General features: G+C 35.5%; 2 protein-coding genes and 1 long non-coding RNA gene across 5 annotated transcripts; all 3 read right to left on the bottom strand.

The window, feature by feature from the left end:
- Positions 1–5,747: 5,747 nt before the first annotated feature.
- LOC132121794 (uncharacterized) lies at positions 5,748–15,150 on the bottom strand. Of its 2 annotated transcripts, XM_059531546.1 has the most exons (6): positions 15,112–15,150; positions 14,810–14,972; positions 11,152–11,295; positions 10,649–10,807; positions 6,468–6,513; positions 5,748–5,957 (listed from the first exon to the last, which is right to left on the bottom strand). In XM_059531546.1, exons 2-6 carry the CDS (start codon positions 14,829–14,831, stop codon positions 5,897–5,899), a joined length of 432 nt encoding a protein of 143 aa, XP_059387529.1. In that variant the 5' UTR covers positions 14,832–14,972; positions 15,112–15,150; the 3' UTR covers positions 5,748–5,896. The 2 variants fall into 2 exon arrangements, with proteins under 2 accessions (XP_059387529.1, XP_059387531.1); XM_059531548.1 differs by lacking the exons at positions 5,748–5,957; positions 6,468–6,513 and adding an exon at positions 8,743–9,203.
- Positions 15,151–15,327: 177 nt separating this feature from the next.
- Positions 15,328–16,427, bottom strand: LOC132121795 (uncharacterized). Of its 2 annotated transcripts, XR_009426317.1 has the most exons (3): positions 16,209–16,427; positions 15,906–16,061; positions 15,328–15,395 (listed from the first exon to the last, which is right to left on the bottom strand). It is a non-coding gene; the product is annotated as an uncharacterized LOC132121795 (long non-coding RNA). The 2 variants fall into 2 exon arrangements; XR_009426316.1 differs by lacking the exon at positions 15,328–15,395 and having other exon boundaries at positions 15,905–16,061.
- A 900-nt stretch (positions 16,428–17,327) lies between these two features.
- On the bottom strand, positions 17,328–18,881 carry LOC132121886 (FERM domain-containing protein 6-like). Its single transcript, XM_059531622.1, has 4 exons — positions 18,739–18,881; positions 18,380–18,470; positions 18,118–18,197; positions 17,328–17,390 (listed from the first exon to the last, which is right to left on the bottom strand). The coding sequence occupies exons 1-4, from the start codon at positions 18,805–18,807 to the stop codon at positions 17,328–17,330; spliced, it is 303 nt and encodes a 100-aa protein (XP_059387605.1). The 5' UTR covers positions 18,808–18,881.
- Positions 18,882–22,753: the final 3,872 nt, after the last annotated feature.

Raw genomic sequence — 22,753 nt, 5'->3', positions numbered from 1 at the left:
CGTTTTCTGTGCTGACTGACAACAACCCACTTAAATACGTGATGAGTACAGCGAAGTTGGACGCCACAGGTCAGCGTTGGGTGTCACAGCTGGCCATGTTTGACTTTGGAATTGAGTACAGGCAAGGGAAGTCCAACTCTAATGCTGATGCACTCTCAAGGATGTCTAATCAAGAGGTCATAGAAACTCTTCAGTCCTGCCCACAGTGCATTTCCTCCACGCTGCAAGACCACTCCTGTGGAGATGTCTCAGGGAGGAAGGAAGACGTTAGTGAGCAAGCAGAGAGAACTGTTGTATGCACAGAGGGAGAGTTTCTGGACCAGGTTGACGGGCTAGCCAATTCATTTGATGGAGCGGGTACTGATGCACTGCCTGCAATGACAAAGCTGGAGATCAGGGGATGTCAAAAGGAGGACCCTGTCATTGGGCCAGTCCTACATTACAAGACACTAAACAAAAAGCCAAGACGTGGAGAAAGATTGGAAAAGGGGAAAGATACACGGTTTCTCTTAAAAGAGTGGAGGAGGCTGGTGGTCAAAAATGGAATTCTTTACAGGCAAGTTAAGGATGTTCAGGGACGGTCCATTGCTCAGCTGGTCTTGCCAGAGAAAATGCGACTTTTGGCTAAAACAAGTCTTCATGACGACTCTGGTCATTTGGGATTTGAGCGTACTTTGAATCTGTTCCGGGAACGATTCTTTTGGCCGAGAATGCAGTGTGAAATAAAGTCATGGTGTGAGCAGTGTGAAAGATGTTGTCTGAGGAAAACTTCCACTGGAAATAGGGCTCCGCTGGTGAGCGTTCACACTAATGCCCCTATGGAACTCATATGCATGGATTTTCTTGTCCTGGAGAAGTCTAAGGGAGGAATAGAGAATGTCCTGGTTGTCACCGATCATTTCTCAAGATTCGCCCAGGCTTACCCCACAAAAGACCAGAAGGCTGTCACTGTGGCAAGGGTGCTGTGGAAGAATTTCTTCTGTCGATTTGGTTTTCCAGCAAGACTCCATGCAGATCAAGGCAGAAATTTTGAGAGTACAGTAGTGAGGGAGTTGTGTAAGTTAACGGGAATTACAAGGACTCATACTAGCCCCTACCATCCGCAGGGAAATGGGACCACAGAGAGATTTAACAGAACTCTTATGAATATGTTGGGCACTCTTGATCCTGATAAAAACCCAGGTGGCATGAATACATTGACGCACTGACACATGCTTACAACTGCACTCAACACGATTCGACTGGTTTTTCCCCATACTTCTTGATGTATGGCAGACATCCACGACTGCCTGTTGATCTCATGTTTGGCCTGTCAACAGCAAAAGAGCCATGTGAGTACAGTGAATATGTCCAGACTCTGCATGAATGCTTGTCCTATGCTTATAATGAGGCAGATCGAATGTCAAGGCATGCTAAGGATCTTCAGAAAAAGCACTATGACAAGAAAGCCAAAAGCCACATGTTCCAACCTGGTGACAGAGTGATGGTGAAAGTGTGTTATGTCGAGGGGAAACAGAAGCTGGCTGATAGGTGGGAACCACGTCCATATGTTGTGGTGAAGAAACAGCCAGGGATTCCAGTGTATGTGGTTCGTCCAGAAGATGGTGACAGGGAAAGAGTCATCCACCGAAATCTTCTGTCCCAGTGCATGTTTTTCCCGGTAAGTTCCAAGTACCTTGCCGGAGAAGAGCCTGACATGGAGGAAGTGTCTGGAATGGACTCAGGCGTTTCAGAGGAAGAAGAGGAAATAGTGGAGCCAATTGAAAGTGTAGACAGTGGCACTATTACACAGTGTACAAGTGTGGAATGGCAGGATGTGGTGGACGAAGAGCATGGACAGGATGGAAGTCAATTAAAAGAGACTGTGAGCGAAGAGGAGAAGAATGGGGAGCAGACGTCATTGGAAGTCTCCAATCCTGAGAGGCCAGAGAGGAGATATCCTGAGCGAAAAAGGCGCCCACCAAAAAGACTCTCCTTGGAGATACATGGCCTCCAAAGCGAGATTGATAAGGAGAAGGTAGAGAGAGGAAGGAAAGTGTGGGAAAAGGCTAAGGCGAAGAAGCAGCTCTACTTTAGCAATACCTATACAGACACACACCCCACACAGACACTTCAAAGTTAATATTAAGATTTAAACTGACTTAATTTCGTTTTTTTAGTGATGACTGGGACGGCATCATTGAAAGAGGGGGTGGATGTAGGCAAGATGTAATATGTTTCTCCCAGCCTTAGGGGGGAGCTGTGTTTTAGGAGTATATCATTGTGTAAGTGAGCCCTTCTTCACATGGGTGGAGCTGTTGTTTAATTCAGTTCTATTTTCCTTGTGAAAAGGTAAGGATGGTTTTCACTGTTCTCTGTTACATCCATTATATTTCTTTAATTATATTGGCCATCCATGTTATTTGAAGATATATATTGCTGTTAAATATGTTAACTAACATATATGTGCACTTACTGGTAAAAGATGGTTTTGTATTTCTGATATTATTGCATGGGTTGTACCTTCCATGTGGTGGGGTATATTTTTCTTTATATTGTATTGTGTTTAACGTTTATCTGAGTATTTTGAGTTTTATTCTTTGTATTTGGGATGCATGTGGTATTCAACATCACTTGTCATATGTGGAAAGTTATTTTTCCAGTCTTTGGGAACCCCCCTGATTTAAGGTTTAATATAACAACAGCTAAAACTATATTGTCTTGTTTTATGATTTTATATACATTTTTAGTTTTGATATTAGTAACTAACAGTTCTATTTTCCTTGTGAAAAGTGGCTGATGCAGATAAAGAGCCCAATAAATAAGCTTCACCGCTGTGACGACAACGATCTTTGTGTCCTCCTCATTCAATCATCACCCAATCACAACGCAGAGCCTTTTGGGGGAGCACACAGACGAAAAGGGTTACATATATATATATATAAATTATAACTGCAAACAGCAATTACGGGGCCAATTACTCCAGCGGCAAGATGAGGAGCTAAGCATGGCATTGAGCATCAGACCAAATGCAACAATGAGCAATAAAAGCAATTTTAGGATGATTTTAATTAAAATGGCTGAAAAATCATAAATACAACCTCTAGTAGCATGATTTATTGATTAATTTACACGATCAAATCGGTGTGTTCTGTGTGAGCTGACAATGACACACAAAGTTTGGTGTCAATGTGCCAAAGCATTGCAGAGATTTAGCTACAAGTGCCATTTTTGCATCATGCCTCAAATTCGTCACAAAAACGGTTTTGTATATTGACACAAAATCCATAGCTTTTTGTTAGCACAGTCTGAAGATCATCTGATTCGGTTTTGGTGAAAATCGGACCAACGGCTGATGAGGAGTTCAAAAAAAATTTGTTTTCAACAAAGTAGGTTTTCAACATCAATCAAAATGGTGGACAGGAAGTTCAGCTTACTCTGGCATATTTGGTATGCATGTTGTTGACATAAGCCACAAAATATTTTGAGACCAGTTTCATTGCAATAAAAAGTTATTAACATTTTTATAAAAATGTAATTATTAATGGTTAATGAATGGTTTATTACTCGACCAATAAGTGGCGCTGTTACCAAATTGATGTGGCATGGTCAGTGTGAGGTGACAATGACACATACAAAGTTTGGTGCAAACATGTAAAGCTTTGCAGAGATAAAGCCTCGGAATCATTTTGGCACTGTGCCTAAAATTTGTAATGGTGCTGTATGAAAACAGTTTTTTCAGTCGATACAAATTGCAAGATGATCTGACTCGATTTTGGTGAAAATCTGAACAACAGTTGAGGAGTAGTTAGAAAAAGTCAATTTTTAACATAAATCAAAACGGCGGACAGGCAGTTCAGATTTCCTACTATAAAAAAATTGGTATGGCTGTTGTCGACATGACCCAAGGAATATTTTGAGACTAGTTTCATTGCAAAAGCCTAATGCAATCAAAGGTTATTAGCATTTTTGGAAATGTCATAATTAAAGGTTAATGATTGGTTTATTACTCTTACCAAATTGATGTGCCATGGTCAGTGTGAGGTGACAATGGCACATACAAAGTTTGGGATAAATATGTCAAACCTTTGCAGAGATACAGCCCTCAGATTCAGTTTGGCATCTTTCCAGCAAGTTCGTTCATATGCTAAATGAAAACCGTTTCGTATATCGACACGAAATCCATAACTTTTTGCCAGCTAGGTTTGAAGATGATCAGAGACAAATTTGGTGAAAATTGGACAAACAATCTAGGAGGAGTTTGAAAAAGTATGTTTTTAACATGAATCAAAATGGCGGACAGGAAGTTCAGTCAATTATGGCAAAATTGGTATCGATGTTGTCGGCGTGATGCAAGGAATCTATTAACATCAGTCCAATTACAATAGGTTAATGTAAGCAAAAGTTATTAGCATTTTTCTAAATTTCATCAAAACCTAAGGTGGCGCTGCCCCCAAAAGTTTTTGAGTATATCAGGGCATGGAGCTGAAGATTTTTCTAATTACTTTTGTAACGAAACGCTAATTAGATTTCATTCGACTCAACATGACCCACCAAATCTAAAGATACCAGTTTTGTTATATTTGGCCAAAGCATTCAGAAGTTATGAACAGAAATATGCATTTCATATCTCCTGACCACTAGGGGGCACAATGCTGAAACACTGCAGTTAGTCTCAGGTCATGCTTTAAAAATAAATGGGGGGGGGGGGGCGTTGGGGGTGGAATGGAGATGAAATATGATCAGATTTTTAGTTTTGGATTTTGCTTTTATTTGGGATTATGTTATATTTTAATTGATGCACTTCAAACTGAGCTTTGTGTGTAACATGCATCTCTATATTTTTAATCTGTATGGACTGTTGTGTACTGTTGCAAACATTTTCCAATAATTTTTGTTTTGTTTACATTGCCTTAAAAATCTACAATATAAAGATTGTTAAAACACTATTCATTTACAAAAGCAGCTTATATAATTATTTGAAACACCACTGCATATAGTGGTTATAACTCAAAGTTCATGTAAACAAAAATCATGTTAAATCATACAAAACATAAAAAAATAATTAATTGGAAAAATGTTAGGTTGCATAAACAGAGGTAAGTAATATTGAGAAAATAATATAAACATGTGCATCCAATGTACTTATATATATAAATTCAATGGATTTTGTTTGAGCGTTAATGCAGTTCAGAACACTATTAGTAGTGTCATAGAAACATCCAGTAGACAATGGTAATAGCAGCCATAATTAGTTGAATGCCTGCAAAAAAAACAACAAAAAAGAAAAACAGTAATTTAAAAACATAAATATGTGGAATTATTTAATGATGGATGCAAACATGTAGCAGCTAATGGTTTAGTTTTGCATTCTTACTCAATGATGGAGTTGATGCAGAATCTCCAGGCTCTGAGACTGAGTCTGGGATAAACACAAAGACTTGACTTTAGGGAGCAGCCATTGATTTGTTTTCATTTACCAATAATAATAATAATAATTAAACCTTGAATTAAATAAACTTACCAAGTTTGTACTCTCCATTGCAACTGATATCTTAAAAAAGAACAAAAAAAATCAATTTAATAAATATTTAATAAATACCTACTAAATGATAAATTAATTAAAAATGACTGATTTTGACTCACTTTCTTGGTCACGGGCACACTTCTTTTCTTCTTCTAGAAGAGAAAAAGGTATTCTGATATACAAGTCCAAAATCAGATATATTTATTGTCAGTGCTGTTGGAAAAAAATGGACAATTATTACCTGTATTAAGCATCTCATTAGACTCCTTCACACATGAGATTGCAGTGTCTACTGGCCACTTGATGCATGTCTTGCCATCTCTATAGTCTATCTGACATGACTGGGTTGGATGGCCAGTCCAACAAATAGCACCATGTCCATCCATCACCTTAAAGCAAGACACTTTTTCTGCAGTCTCTATAAATGCCACTGTGAAGTTGTTGCACGTTCCTACAAAAACAAAACAGAATTTGACATTGCTAATGCAATTTAACAGCAAAAAGTTAAATTGACAAAACTGTAATTTTTGGGTGAACCATAGCTTTAAAGTGACAAACACTTCTGTGATTTTAAAGGTATAGGCCTATTGTTTTATTAACATTTGTATAGTCTGTTAATATAATACCCCATTCATTATCAGGGGATGCCCCTCAGGGGTTATGATGTTTTTCTGTAAACAGTAAAACCCAGCCTAAAAAAAACACCTGTCACTGGGGCAGTTTCCTCAGGTACAAATCTAAATATCTGTACCTTATTTACCCCTAAATTATATATATCAGTACTTTAAAAGTACATAATAGTGCTGGTACTGCCCCAGTGTTTTTTTTTCTTCTTTTTTTTCTGAGAATGTTAATTGCAATGAAACACAAATTGTCTTGGGTTTTTGATTATTATTAATTATTGAATGTGTTATTAATGACAATTACATAGGCCAATAAAAAAAAAGCACAAGGAAATTACCATTTTGTAGTGCATTGCAGCAAAGGTGCAGGCAAACAATCAGAATCTGTAAACAAATATACAAAAGACTTTAAACACACACACACACACATACATATGTACATGCGCGCGCACACACACACACAAGATCTTCCTAATACTTAATTTTTTATTTGCATTTTGTGGGAAAGAAATTAATACTTAAGCAAAAATGCATTTAATTGAAAAAGTAAAAAAACAAAAATCCAAAAAAAAAAAAAGTTATAATATTACAAAGGATTTGGAAAATTTATTTTACAAACCAAGGCTCATTGGAAATACACAACTCAGACAACATTTCTGAAAAACTGCAAACATGCACACACATAGCTACCAACTTTTGTTCCTTTCCCCTAAAATTATGATTACATGGCAGATTATCAATTAATATGAATCAATGTTTTATTTTTGCACAGTTCTTTGCACAATACTATGTTTTGACCTCACGACACTTATACCATATAACATGGTTTGTGCATTTTGAAGCTGCCCTGAAATGTGTAACTAACTTAATGCAATCATTTTGCAGATGAAAGAAAATAAAAAAATGATGTTACTAGTTCCTCTTGTGGTCTGGAATTTTAAAGTGAAGCGAAGTGTTAATGTGTTGAGCATTTTTAGCATTATCAGGAAATACATATACATTGGTAGTGGGCATGCCAGGACATGTCCAACAACTGGTAACAAGATAAAGGTTTCTATTGATGCTTAATTCCTATTTATTTATATGCTGTAAAGAGAAATATGTTTATTTTGTTTATTCAGCAAAATGCATTTAATCAAAAGTGACTAAATAAAGGGTGTTTTTAATCTCTCTCTCGCTCTCTCTCTCTCTCTCTCTCTCTCTCTCTCTCTATATATATATATATATATATATATATATATATATATGTATATATACTGTATATATAAAAATCAAAGAATCCTGAAATATAAATCTTAAAAATTAATTCTGAAGGATCATGTGGCACTGAAGATTGGAGTAATGATGCTGAAAATTTAGCTTTGCCATCACAGAAAAAAGCAATAATTAAGATTTTACAAATTAAATAGAAAGCCATTATGTAAAATTTTATTATTCCACAACAATACTGTTTTTACTGTATTTAACTATTTTTTTTGCACAAGTCACTTATTTTAAAAAGACTGAAACATCGTTCATATCCCAACATTTTAAACAGTACATTGAAAAAATAGTTGGTTATAATCTGAATGACACCTCATGTAATTAAAAATAAAATAAATCTTGAAATTGGTTCATGATTATTTCACTCAGTTTAGATGATCATACTTTTGTATTATTGATCGGTTTTATATGAATTTGAATAATTAGGTATGAATAGCTCCAGGTCTGCGAAAAAGGACAAACAAAAAAACATGCACATAAAAATAAAGGACAGCATGATACAAAAGCTTGTAAATATGATTGTAATGTATTATAATTATCTTTAAGTTTGAGGTTAAAGAAGACAAAGAGAGAGAGACAAAAACTTTTCTATGCATTGTGCGTTGCATCATCCCCACAACTTTTACTAGATTCAAATTTTCATGGTTTCTATTAATAAATTAAAAGAAATGGAAAATATAATAGGACATTTTTACTTGTTTGTTAAATCAATAGTGAAAGAAAAAAAATCATAGCTGAATGGTCATAATGACTGCAACAACTTTTCTTACTCACTTCTTTGCTCTTAAACCTGCGAGACTATTCTTCTGTGGAACAAAACTGAAAATACTGTAAAGTGTTTCTTCGTCCTGGTGTGTCCACAGAAGAAAGAAAGTGATACTTTTAGACTAAAATGACTTCTAAGACCAGTATTCATACTGGGAAGAAGATTTGATGAACAAAACTAAAACGAATTCTTCCAAAATTACTGTATACTGGCACGTATCGCTATTTATCTATTATCTGTTATATGTCTGACTCAACATCACCCAAGACTTAAATGTGCAAATATAATATTTGCATATGAAGATGTAATCATAGCTTTCCATCTCTGTTACATTATCATCAGTACCATATTAAAGACTCAAACTTACATTAAAAAAACATACATTAACATAAATGAAAACCCCTTTTGGGTGTTAAAAATATCTAATGAACACAGCAAGCAAACTCACCAATCCGAACGCATTCATGATGTGATACTGAATGAAACTTGGTAAACCACGTAAAGCCAGCCCACCTTATTTATGCCTGCCTACCCACCCCTTCTTTTCGTTGTAATGGTCTTCCTTAAAGGGGGGGTAAAATGCATATTACTGATGACTCAGAATTTTAAACCATGACAGCATGGCACAATATGTCAAATAATGTCCAAAGTTAGCATGTCATCATTTCCATGTCCTCACGGTCTATTATGTGGCATTTTTCCACCACATATTTCACAATACTTATGTTTGTACACAGTGGTTTCCGTAGGTTTTTTGGTAAAGATCAAAGTTCGACAAAAAAACATTATATGGTGTCTTCGCATGTAAAAATAACTTCAGCATGCTTTGCAAACAATTTCTGTTCATTTATATGTTGCATATTTAGGGACATAATGTGAAAAAAAGTTAGTTCATTCAAAGTACAAATGCACATTCTAAAGCCTCCATGGCTTGTGGTTGCTTGTCACTTCCAGGTTAACACCCACAATGGAGATAGAGATGCTTCAAGCGGTTTTTCTAGCAGGGTGGAGAGTAGTGGAAATTAACTGATTTGATTTGTTTCACCTTGATGGAAATACGTAAAAAAAAAAAAAAAAATTAACTACAGGAGTGATTTCAAAGCAACAAGTGTACACTAGTGTTCAAAAGTTTATAGTTGGTAAGATTTATATTTATTCTCTTCACTAAGACTATATTATATATATATTATATATATATATATATATATATATATATATACACACACACATATATAAATGTATACGTATGTATATATATATATATATATATATATATATATATATATATATATATATACTATTATTACTGCTAGAAAACACACACACACATATATATATATATATATATATATATATATATATATATATATATATATATATATATATATATATATATGTGTGTGTTTTCTAGCAGTAATAATATTTCACAATATTATTGTTTTTCCTGTATTTTTGATAAAATAAATGCAGGCTTGATGAGCAGAAGAAACTTCTTTCAAAAACATTAAAAATAGTAATGTTTCCAAACTTTTGGTCTGTGCTGTGTATATATATACACAGTACAGACCAAAAGTTTGGACACACCTTCTCATTCAAAGAGTTTTCTTTATTTTCATGACTATGAAAATTGTAGATTCACAATGAAGGCATCAAAACTATGAATTAACACATGTGGAATTATATATGGAATTATATACATAACAAAAAAGTGTGAAACAACTGAAAATATGTCATTCTAGGTTCTTCAAAGTAGCCACCTTTAGCTTTGATTACTGCTTTGCACACTCTTGGCATTCTCTTGATGAGCTTCAAGAGGTAGTCACCTGAAATGGTCTTCCAACAGTCTTGAAGGAGTTCCCCGAGAGATGCTTAGCACTTGTTGGCCCTTTTGCCTTCTGTCTGCGGTCCAGCTCACCCCTAAAACCATCTCGATTGGGTTCAGGCCAGGTCATCTGGCGCAGCACCCCATCACTCTCCTTCTTGGTCAAATAGCCCTTGATGCCTTCAGTGTGACTCTACAATTTTCATAGTCATGAAAACAAACAATTAATTGCAGACAATCATGAGATTAATCGCGATTAAAAACTTTCATCGTTGTCCAGCACTAATATATACATACATATGTGTGTGTGTGTGTGAACTTGTACGTCTTTTATTGTGAGGGCCGGTTTGAGCTTTAGACCTTCGGAATGAGGACAAAAAAGTGAGGATATTTTGGCCGGTCCTCACTTTATGAGACCTCCTTTAAAGGTCTGTTTGAGGGTCAAGACTTGGTTTAGGGGTTATAACTGGGTAAAGGGTAGGGTTAGGATAAGGGTTTGGTAGAGGCACTTAAGGGTAAGGAGCTAGAGACTGCATTATGTCAATCAATGTCCTCACAAAGATAGCTATACTTGTTTGTCACCTCTGTGTGTGTGTGTGTGTGTGTGTGTGTGTGTGTGTGTGTGTACAGAATGTGTATCTTGCTGACCCAAACTTTCCTATTCTCACCTTCCCAGTGAGAAATTGGCAACAATAAAGGACCATCCACAGATACACCCTCCACCAGCTCAATTAAACGCAGAACATCTTCAGGATCATCTACCAACATTTCTTCAGGCTCATCAACACTCATCTCTAAACAGCAAGCGCCATTTGAAGCATCACTACCTGCACATAAATGAACAAATAAGGAATAATTAATGACTGAATAATTGTCAATCTAAATCTATGAGACATCTTCGAGTCAAAAACATCAGTGCCTTATTTAAAAAGGTGAAGTGGCCTTAATAGTACTTATTTATCAGGTAATAATTAAGGAGGTTAAATTAAAGGTGTGTGTCACCTGTGTCAGACTAAGCAATGGAGTCAGGCCCGATCATATCATTTAGTCTTTTATGAATACTAAAAAGCTGGACATACTTCTTTTGTTAAATACTGTAGGTAAGTATGTGATTTTGATTTAGTGTGGTGCCGCTAATGCAGGTGAAGTTACACACTTCAGTCTTGTTTACCCATGACAGTTCTACAGTCAGTGGTGCCAGTGGTTTGCTTCTGGATGTTGTCTAAGAGGAACTTCATTGGTGGAAGCTCATCATCATCACTGTCCTCAAAGACCAGATCAGCTCCATCTGTGATGTACATCTCTCTGTGTCTACCTTTATTCAAACAGATAATGTCTAGTTAAAGATATTTAAACAAAGCAAATAAGAAATTATAAACACCTTACAGTATGATTGTGTACATTTTCACTATTAACACACACTTACATGATTATTACTTTTACTATTTATTAATCGTAAAAATAATAAAAATAATGCATGATCAGTCAAAGGTTAGAAGCTCAAAAGGTCAAAATAAAATAATTACGTTTTATATATATATATATATATATATATATATATATATATATATATATATATATATATATATATATATATATATATATAATCTTTTATCTTTCGAGCTTTATCAAACATGAACAGTGATATTGTGAAATATTATTATCATGTAAATAACTGTTTTCCATATACATTTATAAATTTTATTTATTCCTGTTATGACAAAGCTGAAAATTTAGTAGCCATTACTCCAGTTTTCAGTGTCACATGATCCTTAAGAAATATTGTAACATTGTAGATGTCTTTACTGTTACTTTTGATAAATTTAATGTATCTTTACTGAATTGAAGTCTTTCTCTCCCTCTCTCCCTCTAAAAACAAAAATGGCTGCTCCGTGTGTGTGTGTATGTGTGTGTGTGCACTTTGGATGGGTTAAATGCAGACCACGAATTCTGAGTTTGGGTCACCATACTTGGCTGAATGTCACTTCACTTCACTCTCTCTCTGAGAAATAAACACAAAACAGCACGTCAGCCCCTCACGGACGACTGACGCGCACAAATAAAAATCAAAACAAACTAAAACCCAGGCCTGGTCCTCTCTCGTCCGTCACTGTAGTCGCTCCGGTTTTATATCCCTCCATCTCCTCCGTGGGACTCGAGACAGGTGGGTCGAGCAGGGGTCGCTCATCTCCAATCACTCCACCGGCCTCGCTCTGTTCCCACTTCTCTCGGCCCCGCCCCACTCGTCACAGCCGCTTTGTGGAAAAGGGTATTTTAGCAGCCGCACAGGTTGTTGGCCACAAAAGCATTCTGTCAGCATTCTTGTTCTTAGATGACGTGAATAAAGTTAATGAGATCGTTGTGAGTGGAATCGTCATAAATGAGTCATATGCATGCCTTTGATGCAGCCCAAAAAAAATCCTATTGTCAAATGTGCCACCATATATCATAGACGAATTGATTGAAAGAGAAGGCATGGCAAAGTTGTATCGCAGATTAGAAAGATTACTTTAAACTGTAAATCTGCACAACTTAGGCAGGTAGTTACTTTGCGTAGACAATTTTACATGATTTTAAATAACTGTGAGTGACGTCACTTCCCAATGCAAACACGCCCAATAAAAAGGCCCCACCCCTGTCACTTGACAGGTTTCCGTGCAGACGTTGGAAACTCAAATGCAAAAGGAATTGCGATTCCATTTGAGTTTTGGCAGTTTACATGCATAGTGCAGAGAGAGTGAAAAGGCAAATGTGGTAATTAATATTGCTATTTAAATATGACAGACTCATAGCTCGTAAGATAAGGGAAACACAATTGCGAATGGACTTTGCATTTCCATTTTTAATTTGGCAGAAACTGTGCGTTCGCTTAAATGAAAATGCAAACAGTAATGAGCGATTTGCATTTGCGTTTGGATTATGTCACATTTTATGCGTCCACAAATTGAAAACGCAATTGCAAATACAATTTGCAATTCCTTTTGAATAATTTCTGGAATATCATTCCATAGTTTGGAGCTAGATTTGATGTTTCAAGTGAAGCTGCATGGGGTTTTGAAAATGCAATGTGCAGAACAAGAAAAGTTAAATTGTGTGCTGCTTGGGGGCCCGAGTTAGATAACTCACAAAAGGTTGCTTCTTGCATTGGAGTTAGATCAGTAAGATTAGCAGGGAAATTACTAGATCTTTTAAAACAGACGTTTTTACCAGAATATAAAACCTGTGTGGAGAGTGTTTTATAAACCCCCTTTGGAAAAAAGGGTGGGGGATCTCCAATGGAGAATTTTACATGGCGCTGTTGCTGTTAATTCTTTTGTACATGTTATTAACCCTAATGTTTGTAATCTATGTCCTTTCTGTGTAAAAAAAAGAAAGAGACAATTTAAAAAAAATTTATGGAGTGTACAAGGTTGTGCTATTTATTTGATTTTCTTACATTTTTGTTTGGTAAGTTAGATTATATCTTTACTGTTTAGAGTTTTATTCTTGGATATTGATATTCAGCAAAAAACGAGATAAAATGTCAACTTTTAAATTTCATTGTGGGAGAAGCAAAAATGGCAGTATATAAAAGCAGGAGGAATAAAATTCAAGGGTCAGAAGGATGTGAAGTTGTATCTATTTGTAAAAATCGGATAAAAGCAAGAGTGTGGGTTGATTTAAAATTTTATAAGATGATGAAAGATTTGATGTTCTTTTTGGTTCAGTGGTGTTACAATGATGCAATTTGCTCTGTTGTTGATGAACTTTTATATTTTTCTTGTTCGTTACATTGATCCCAATGTCAATTTTGTTTGAGTCATTATTGTATTAGAATAGTTTTGAAGCTGTGAAATAAATGTTTGGTTAAAATTCTAAATTCTCTCTCTCTCTCTCTCTCTCTCTCTCTCTCTCGCTTTTATTTTGCCCTAGTCGTTTAAATGATATATCATGGGTTCCAAAAAAATATTAAGCAACAAAACGGTTTTCAACTTCGTTAATAGTATATTAAATTGATTTCTGGAGGATTTCTTGAAAAACAACTGAAAATTCAGCTTTACCATCACAGGAATAAATTACTTTAAAGGTGCTGTACGCAGGATTGCAGTAAAAATTTCAGAGAGGGTTTTTTTTTCACCCAGCCCCCCCTCCTCAGACTTGACGCACACGCAGTTTGCCAGATCTACGACACCAGCAGAAACAAAGCGCACATGACAATGAATGAAATGAATTGCATTATATTTTCTGCCTTCTGGCAACCTGGGTGCAGAAATACAAACTGGTAAACTTGCAGTGGGTGGGTTACACAAACTAAAAGAGAGACCGACATTCTGGCCCGGAACGCACATTTTCAAGGGAGAATAACTGACTGTAGCATTGTTTTTCAGATAAACAAGTATGTTAACCTAGCATGTTTCTTAAATATCTGCAAACGTATGGTATTGTTATGCTTTAGTATAGTATATGCTTTAGTATAATATATATATAATATATATATATATATATATGCTTTAGTATAATATATAATATAGAGTCAAAAACTTGCATACAGCACCAATGAAAAAAAAATATTATATATATATATATATATATATATATATATATATATATATATATATATATATATATATACACACTGTATATGTATGTGTGTGTGTGTGTGTGTGTGTAAATTTCAGAATATTGCCGTTTTTCCTGTATCTATCATCAAACAAATGCAAATGCAAGACGTCTTTCAAAATAAATCTAAAATGTTAAGGTGGAAAACAGGAAGATTGATAGACCACTAAAGATACCACAACAGATGCACTACATTCTTCCACAGAATTATTGATATTTTGGACTCTGACCGTTTTTTTCCTTGAGCTTCATGACCAAGGGCTTTGTGTTGAGATGCAGTCGGTGACTGTTGCTTATGTGCTGCAGCAGGTTTTTGGCATGAAGGACGGACAGACTATAAAGCACCAGCTTTTTCTCAAAAAAACAGTCAGCACGAATGTCAAACTTCCTGCCCTGTAGTGAAACCAAGACCATAACTGAAAGCACTAAACAGAGCGTTAAACATGCTGAGAACAACAGGTAGTTTCTTAAAATGATGCTATTAAATCATAAGTTGACTGGGTGAATTTGTAAACGTTAAAATCAATAGAACCTGAAAAGTAATGGAATGAATGGAGGGCCATGGAAAATCAGACACAGATTGCTGTTCCCCATTCAGCACCTGGAGAGAGAAATGAGACACATATAACCGTACGTGTGACATTGCTATGAGCGAAATGACTAGATTGAACCAATATGAATAAAGCTGGTTTCGTGCTGGGTTTTGACATATGGCATGGATGATGTTATTGGCCATGATTTTGGAGTTACCTCAAAGATCTGCAGTCCTGTAGATGTCACACCCACGAGGACACAACCTTGTGTTTTTTTCTTTTCCTGAGACAGCAGGGATACAGAAGAGGCCAGGAATGGAAAGAGACAGAGAATTGTATTAGTGAAATGTGACAAATATTGGTAAAAATGGATGTTTGAGCAAAATTCTGAACTGAAGAATTGGCAGCAGAGATTATATATTTTATAGGGCAACCTGCAAGTTAGCATCACCCTCAACAAAAACCCAACAGGAATATTCCATTGGCTCTTGGATTATTGCGTAAAATAATCAATTTTCAGGAATTGAATTCAAATGTAAAAGGCATTCTCAGTTCACTTCTGAATAATTCACAACTCTGGTTTGACTGAATACTAGTGTTGTATTAGTCCAGTTTGGACAAAAGTCTGTCTCCAGTCCAAGAACATATATACTACGACCAGACAAAACTAAATGCTACATAAAATGTGATCTTGACTTGGACTCAGACTTAACTCTGAAACAGAGCTTGACTGGCCTTGATTACTGCACTTCTGAACTGGAGCGCAAAAAACAACAACAACAACAACACTAACTTTGGACAATCTATAGATGGTGAGAGGCACATCACTCAAGGTAAACGCTTCCTGAATGAAAAGCAAGGCAGCCTCGCTGGATGACATTCCTTTAAGCTCCCTGTGCAGGGCTGGGGTGTGCTTCAGGATATAATCATTCCCATGCTTCTGTACAATCTGTACAATACCACAATGAAAACACCATTAGATGTATAACACCATAGTGAATGGTAAGAACAGGTGAACAGGTGTTTTAATTTTTACTTTTGCAGTCTGAAGGAGAAAACCAGCAAAAAGCAAATAGAAAAATAGCAGAACACTTACCCAAAAAGGGAAAAATCCCTGTGGGCTAAAGTATGCTAAGTTTTCTTCGCAATCTCCAAGATCAGCTTGAAGGGCGTAGGCAGCCAGCTGGAAGTACAGTCCTTCCTGCTCAAAGCACTCAGATCTCAAAACTCTCCCCTTCACCTCAGCATAATACAGCTGACGGGTATCACTGTTTCTTTGAGAATGAAATTAGCAGATCAAATGATGCTTAAACATTTTTTTTTACTTAAATTATCTACAATGAAAAAAAAAAACAATCCCCAATACTAATATTTAGGTCTCGGAAACTGCTTTATTAAACTGACTTACTATGGCTCACTTGATTCTGATTGGTCAATCACAGAATTTTGTGGTCAAGTATTTTTGTAAATGTCTCAAACTATATAACGGACCGTTTTCCAGGCAACCCATTTCCTGCATTCAATGAAATAAACTCATTATTTCAGTAATGCTTTTTCATAAGGTTCAGTTTGTTAATATTGGTTTATACATTTGGTTATCATTAACTAACAATGAACCACCATTTTAATAGCATTTATTGATCATGATTAATTCCATCTTATATATTAACTATCATTAATTTGTAATTCATAATACATTACCTTATATTAATTAATTTAGTTCTAACATTCTGAAATGTTAGAATTAACATTAACTGGAAATGAACATTAACCATGATGTTAACTAGGATATTTCAAGATGAACACTTACTGGATCGAATCAACTTAGGTTTACTTGATTATTCATTGAAAATATTCGGACTATTATATATCAGGCTTAATGGGGTTAAATCAAATAAGCCAGAGCGATCGAGGACACTGACAAAAAGTGAGGTGACAAACATTTACATTTACATTTATTCATTTAGCTGACGCTTTTATCCAAAGCGACTTACAATTGCTATATATGTCAGAGGTCGCACGCCTCTGGAGCAACTAGGGGTTAAGTGTCTTGCTCAGGGACACACTGGCGGTTCACAGTGGATTCGAACCCGGGTCTCCCACACCACAGGCATGCGTCTTATCCACTGCGCTAACACCACCCCCACCCCCAAACATTTTCACAATTTCCCAAAAACACAAAACAAAAGAAGAGGAAACGGAACAAACATTGTACTTACAAAATTAGTTGAACATTTTCTACAAAGTACTGCACTTTAAGGGAAAGAATCACTTTCTCCTATAAAATGAAAACATATGCACAATCAAATCACTGCATTAGGATGACATCACATCTCGTGTTATGCAATCATGTCATATGGGATTATATATATAAAAAAAAACCCACAACCAATTTACAGTAATACTTACTGAATCAAAACCAGAAAAAATCCCAACACCTACAGATTTTTTCTAGCTGATTTTTTCACATTTGCATGTGTTTATTTTAAAGTGATCCAGCACAATAACACTTTTCAATTATTTTTTAATATTTATTTTGTTTTGATCTAATTCTTACAGTACTGTTATGTAAATTGTTGTATTTTTTTCTATTTTATTATGCAAGTGAATAAGTGCCATATTTATCAATTTAATGCATCTTTGTTAATTCAAATAATTCCTTTCTTTGAATTATTCTCAGACTTAATGCCTGGCAGCAATGGAACCACCTGAGAGAAATTCGCCAGGAGACTTATTTCTCTACTCAAAAGTATCAAAAGTAATAGAAATTAAAAAAAAACTTTGTGACGAGGTCTCTAAAATCAGGGCCTTCGTGTCTAACTTTTGCTTTACGATGAGTGATTTTTTGCTAAAAATTGGTTATCTAATTGGAAATAGAAATGAAGAAAGTATGAAAAGCATTGTCAGAATTGTTTTTCATTATATTGTGCTGATACAGAAAACCATGGGATTCAATAGGGTGTCCAAATTTTTCACATGACAGTTTTATTTGTGCTTGATTTTACCTTTGATGTATTCTTTCTCCAGGACTTTGGGAGGTACAATGACAATTTTTGCCCCAAATCCAAAAACAGGGGTTGATTGTCTAAATGAAATGGAATGAACAAGATAAGTTGTAAAGGCTACCTTTGTTTAGACCAACAGAGCTGGTACTCCCTTCAATCTTGTTTTTTTGCAAAGCTCAGCCTTTAGTTTAATCGTTATAAAAAAAAAAGGGGGCTTAGTCAGCAGTTTTACATACAAAAACAAAAAAAGGAAACCACAGACCCTTTACCACACTCAGACCAAAGAAGGTAAGATCTGAGGTGCCGAGTAGCTCAAACAGCTGTTCGAACACGTCTTGACCTCTGTCTTTAAGCTGTAATACAGAGATGCTAAACAGTAAGGCAAGCAACGTATAAAAGAAATGAACCAGAAAGCCAGTTTAGGCTGTTTTATACATTGCTGGAAATCTCAATAAACGTTCATTACAAAGGCAAAATATATTGATTTTATAACATCCAACATCATTCATACTTAATATAACTTTTTAACAAAATCAAAAGAGGCTGTAACTCTTAAAGTGGCACTCCATGTCAGATATTCAAATATTGTGATATTATGAAGTATAAATCTATTTTACTCACCCCAACAGTCAAACTCAGTTCTTTGTTATTGGGCAGAATAACACACAGACGTCTGCTTTGGTTCTTCATTGTGGAAGTGTTCTCTTTGAGGTCCTCTTCTTCAGTGCCCTCTTTTTAAACTGCTGCTATCGTTGTGAACAGAGTTTGCGTCTCTTTTTTAATGCCCTCCCTTTGAAACTCTGCATGTTTATATTCCCTGCTGGAAAAAAAACGGCTTAAGCCAGCCCAAATGGCTGCCAATATTAGCTGTTCTTACAGCCTTGCTGAGTTTAGAGGATGTCTTGGAAGCTGTTCACACTGGGAGACCTGACAGCTAGACTATTGTGGGGATAATAAATATAATAACAATAAAGATAATAGATGTACACAATATTGTGTGATCACATTTAGTTACGTTCAAGTCTGAATTTTGGTATATTAAATAATAGAAAATAGCATTGCTTAGACTTAGAATATTAAGTCCACTGTTTGTCAACATTCATTTATTTCCTATCTGAAACATTGCATAAAACCACTTCAAAGAAAAAAATTACCTCACTGTCATTCGCCTTTCATAATTACTGTAATAAAACCGGTATTCCCCAATTTTCCCCATTACTGTTAAGTTTGAGTTTTGAATTATTCACTTTCCATCATCTCACAAAACACAGTTTCGGAAACCTTGCACTATATGACACATCACTTAGACATGCCAAAAAGATCAACAAAAAAAAAAGAAAAAAGGATGAAATAACCTCAGAAACTTTGATCTGAGACATACAAAAAACATCTCTCACATTTGCACTGGTTTCCCCCTCATCACCTTTCTTCCCCTCACGCATCCCACTCAGAATGATCAACAGTATGTTATACATGAATGCAAGTAATATTTACAGTCATGTTTGGTGTCATTTGAATTTTCTCTGGTACAATGGTCTCAATTTTACAAGAAGACTAAAATGTGATAAAGATCCTAAGAGTTAAGAGAAATTTTCTTCACTGTAGAGGCTGTGCCGGTGTATTTCATGCAAAATGCCTTTTATCTCAAGAGGTGATAACTCTACATGATCAATGCAAATGCAAATTCAATTGTTAGTTCCTGTCTCTATATCGGGGGATGTTTGTCTTGGTATGAAGTACTTAAGGAAATGTTGCAAGAGGATCTAGGCAATTCTGTAGCCAGAAAGCATACAGGATATGGTATGCATCTTTTACTCTTATCATCTTTTGAGAAGTTGATGTCTTGCATTGATTTGATATCTTTGAATTGGCTGTGCAATTGGTGTAATACTTACCTGACTGATAATAAATGACAGTTAAATTTGATTTATTCTGAATTACTCTGAAATTATTTTCTCAAGGAGATTAATGAAGGCATATTTTACCACAAATCTGCATACAGGATTAGTAAATCTCAGGTTAGATGTAGCACGAGGCACATCAAGTGAGATTATAGATTATAGACTAACTGCTTGACTTTAGTTGAGTTGTTATGCAGTTGCATTAACAATGGGGGGCTAGATAAAATACTATTGGAGTATTAGCATTGTTTGGGCATATTCTATACTACTAGCCATAACCTCTGGTTATTGACTAACTATATTCAAGTTGTTATATAATTAGATTAATTATAGGGGGCTAGGTAAACACGATTGGAATAGCATATTTCACATTGCTAACCATAACCTCTGATTATTGTTCACCAGCATAAAGTCTTTCTTATAGAATTACAGCTTTCAGATAAGTGAACAGAATATAATATAGTAAACTTCACAATCCCACAAGACAATTGTAGGATCTCAATTTATATACACAAGGTAAATTAAAAAATGTTGAGGAAAACATACACTATTTTGATATGAGAACATAAAATGTGACTGCCTTAATCTTTGACTTCTGAGAATGGTTTAAAGTAACACCTCAAATATATATTGTTCATAAAAGAGCTACTGATCGATTGCTGACCCCACTTCATTTGGGATGAGAGTACATGACTGCATTAATGGACAGGTAACTAATAAAAAAACAAAACATATTGCTGTCTGCTGGGAGAGAGAAATGCATATGGCTATTTATATTCAAGAGAATTTCAAACATACAATCTTCAGTGCTGATTGAACACATTCACACATGTAGAGAAGAGTGAGGAATCACATTTTGTCTATTATTCTGCCTCCGTAGACTCAAAAACGTTGGCTATTCTTAGAATGGCATACTATTGCTCCATTATATTTGACCAAGGTATAATGTGCACATATGATATACACATAGAATACACAGATGAGCTATTTGCAAAAAATTTAATTATACCACATGCCAAATTTACATTGCAGAGGCAGCATTGAAGTGTTTCTGTAGTGACATTTAGGTGTCTTTACACAGACTGTCTAATGCCACTCATAGGTGGCATAAATGCATTTACACAAAAATGACAATTGTATACAACTGAGGTGGGTCAAAGCAGGCATAATCTGACTTTTATTCTGCATTACATCTTTATACAGAATTATGAGCAGCCACAGAGCAGCATTAATTCAGCTATGTAAATAAGCATTGAGAAAGCTTATTCGGCATGAAGCACTGCATCTCACGATGCAATGCGCTTGAACTTGCGTTACTAATGTCAAATGAATAACAAATAATATCAGCTTTTTAATATTTATTAATTCATTATTTGAGAAAAAAAATCAGTTCATAATGCAACATATTTTTAAAATGTGGAATAATCCCAAGCGATTCAAATTACAGGAAGTATGTGTTTACTGAACAGCATTTATTAAGTAGCAAAACAGAGGTTTTATTGCCATTTAAACCTGAATATTTGCGGCCTTATTGACACAAAGAGAACTATTTTGTGCAAACTGCAAAAATATTTCTTGTGTGTAACTTTACAAACCTTAACAGCTTTTATTCAGTCGCAAAAACACTCGCTTCTAATCTAATATACAATTTAGCAATTTGAGCTGCTATCGTAAGTCGTGACATAAATAAGCTTATATATTCTACCAAGGCTCCCACATGTTTTGACCAATGAATTTCCTCCACTTTTCCTGTAGTTCAAGGCTGCGTTCCTCTCCACATTTAGACACGCACTCGCAAACTTTCCTAAGAACTTCCCCTCGGGATAAAACCTGCTGCAATTTTGAAGTGCGTTTTAATTATTGAAGTGGACGAGAGAAATTTATACGGACAGAGCCTCGACCCCTCAATTTTGAGGGATCGAGTCTGCTTTATATGCACCCATCAGGCCACTCCAAAGACCACAATGCTACACAATTTATAAGTCTAAGCATACCTATATACATATAGAATGCTGCAGCAAACAAATTCAGCCCATTGCAAGGATTCTGCCAGAAGTGGGCACTCATGCAACATAATCAATGACGTAAATCCGAGTAAATGAGGCAGAGGGAAGTTTGGGACTGTGCAAGGCATAATAAAAAATAAACGAACTGGAACGCAGCCTAAGACTACTGGAAAAGATTTCTTTTTTTTTTTTTTAAGTTTAGAGTGGAGCATAACTAAATCGATATGCAATGAAGAGAATTTCCACAACTTCCCAAACCCTGGAACTTGCAGCCTTGGAATACCTGGATCCTTTCAAATGTTTCCGTGATCATGGGAACACCCTGTATTCTTTTTAATCAAAGTCTCCCAGTAGCCTACGCAAAGTGTAAATGCCTTCCAACTACATTCTTGCACAGTAAAAACAGGTCAATCGCTGACACACAAAGGAGTTTTCTTTAACAACTTGTCAAAACAAGCATGGGCCGGGACAATGCAAAACACATTACAAACAAAGTTGGAAATGATAAATCAGCAGAAGAGGCTTCTAATGAGCAGATGATAAAAATGGAATGAAAATTAGGTAAATTGTAGTTTTGGGACATTACAACGTATCCTTAACTTTCCCTGCTCACAGGCTCTTGATATATTCCACAACATACACAATATTCCAGAGGTTATGAAGGCAACATGCCTTTCTGGTTATATTGTGCTTTGAGACAGATTTGTGGCATACATACAGTTTAATTCA

Source organism: Carassius carassius, chromosome 40 (genome assembly GCF_963082965.1).
Source record: "Carassius carassius chromosome 40, fCarCar2.1, whole genome shotgun sequence".
Taxonomy (NCBI): domain Eukaryota; kingdom Metazoa; phylum Chordata; class Actinopteri; order Cypriniformes; family Cyprinidae; genus Carassius; species Carassius carassius.
Note: the sequence above shows the minus strand (reverse complement) of the source record. Positions and strands in the feature narration are given on the sequence as shown.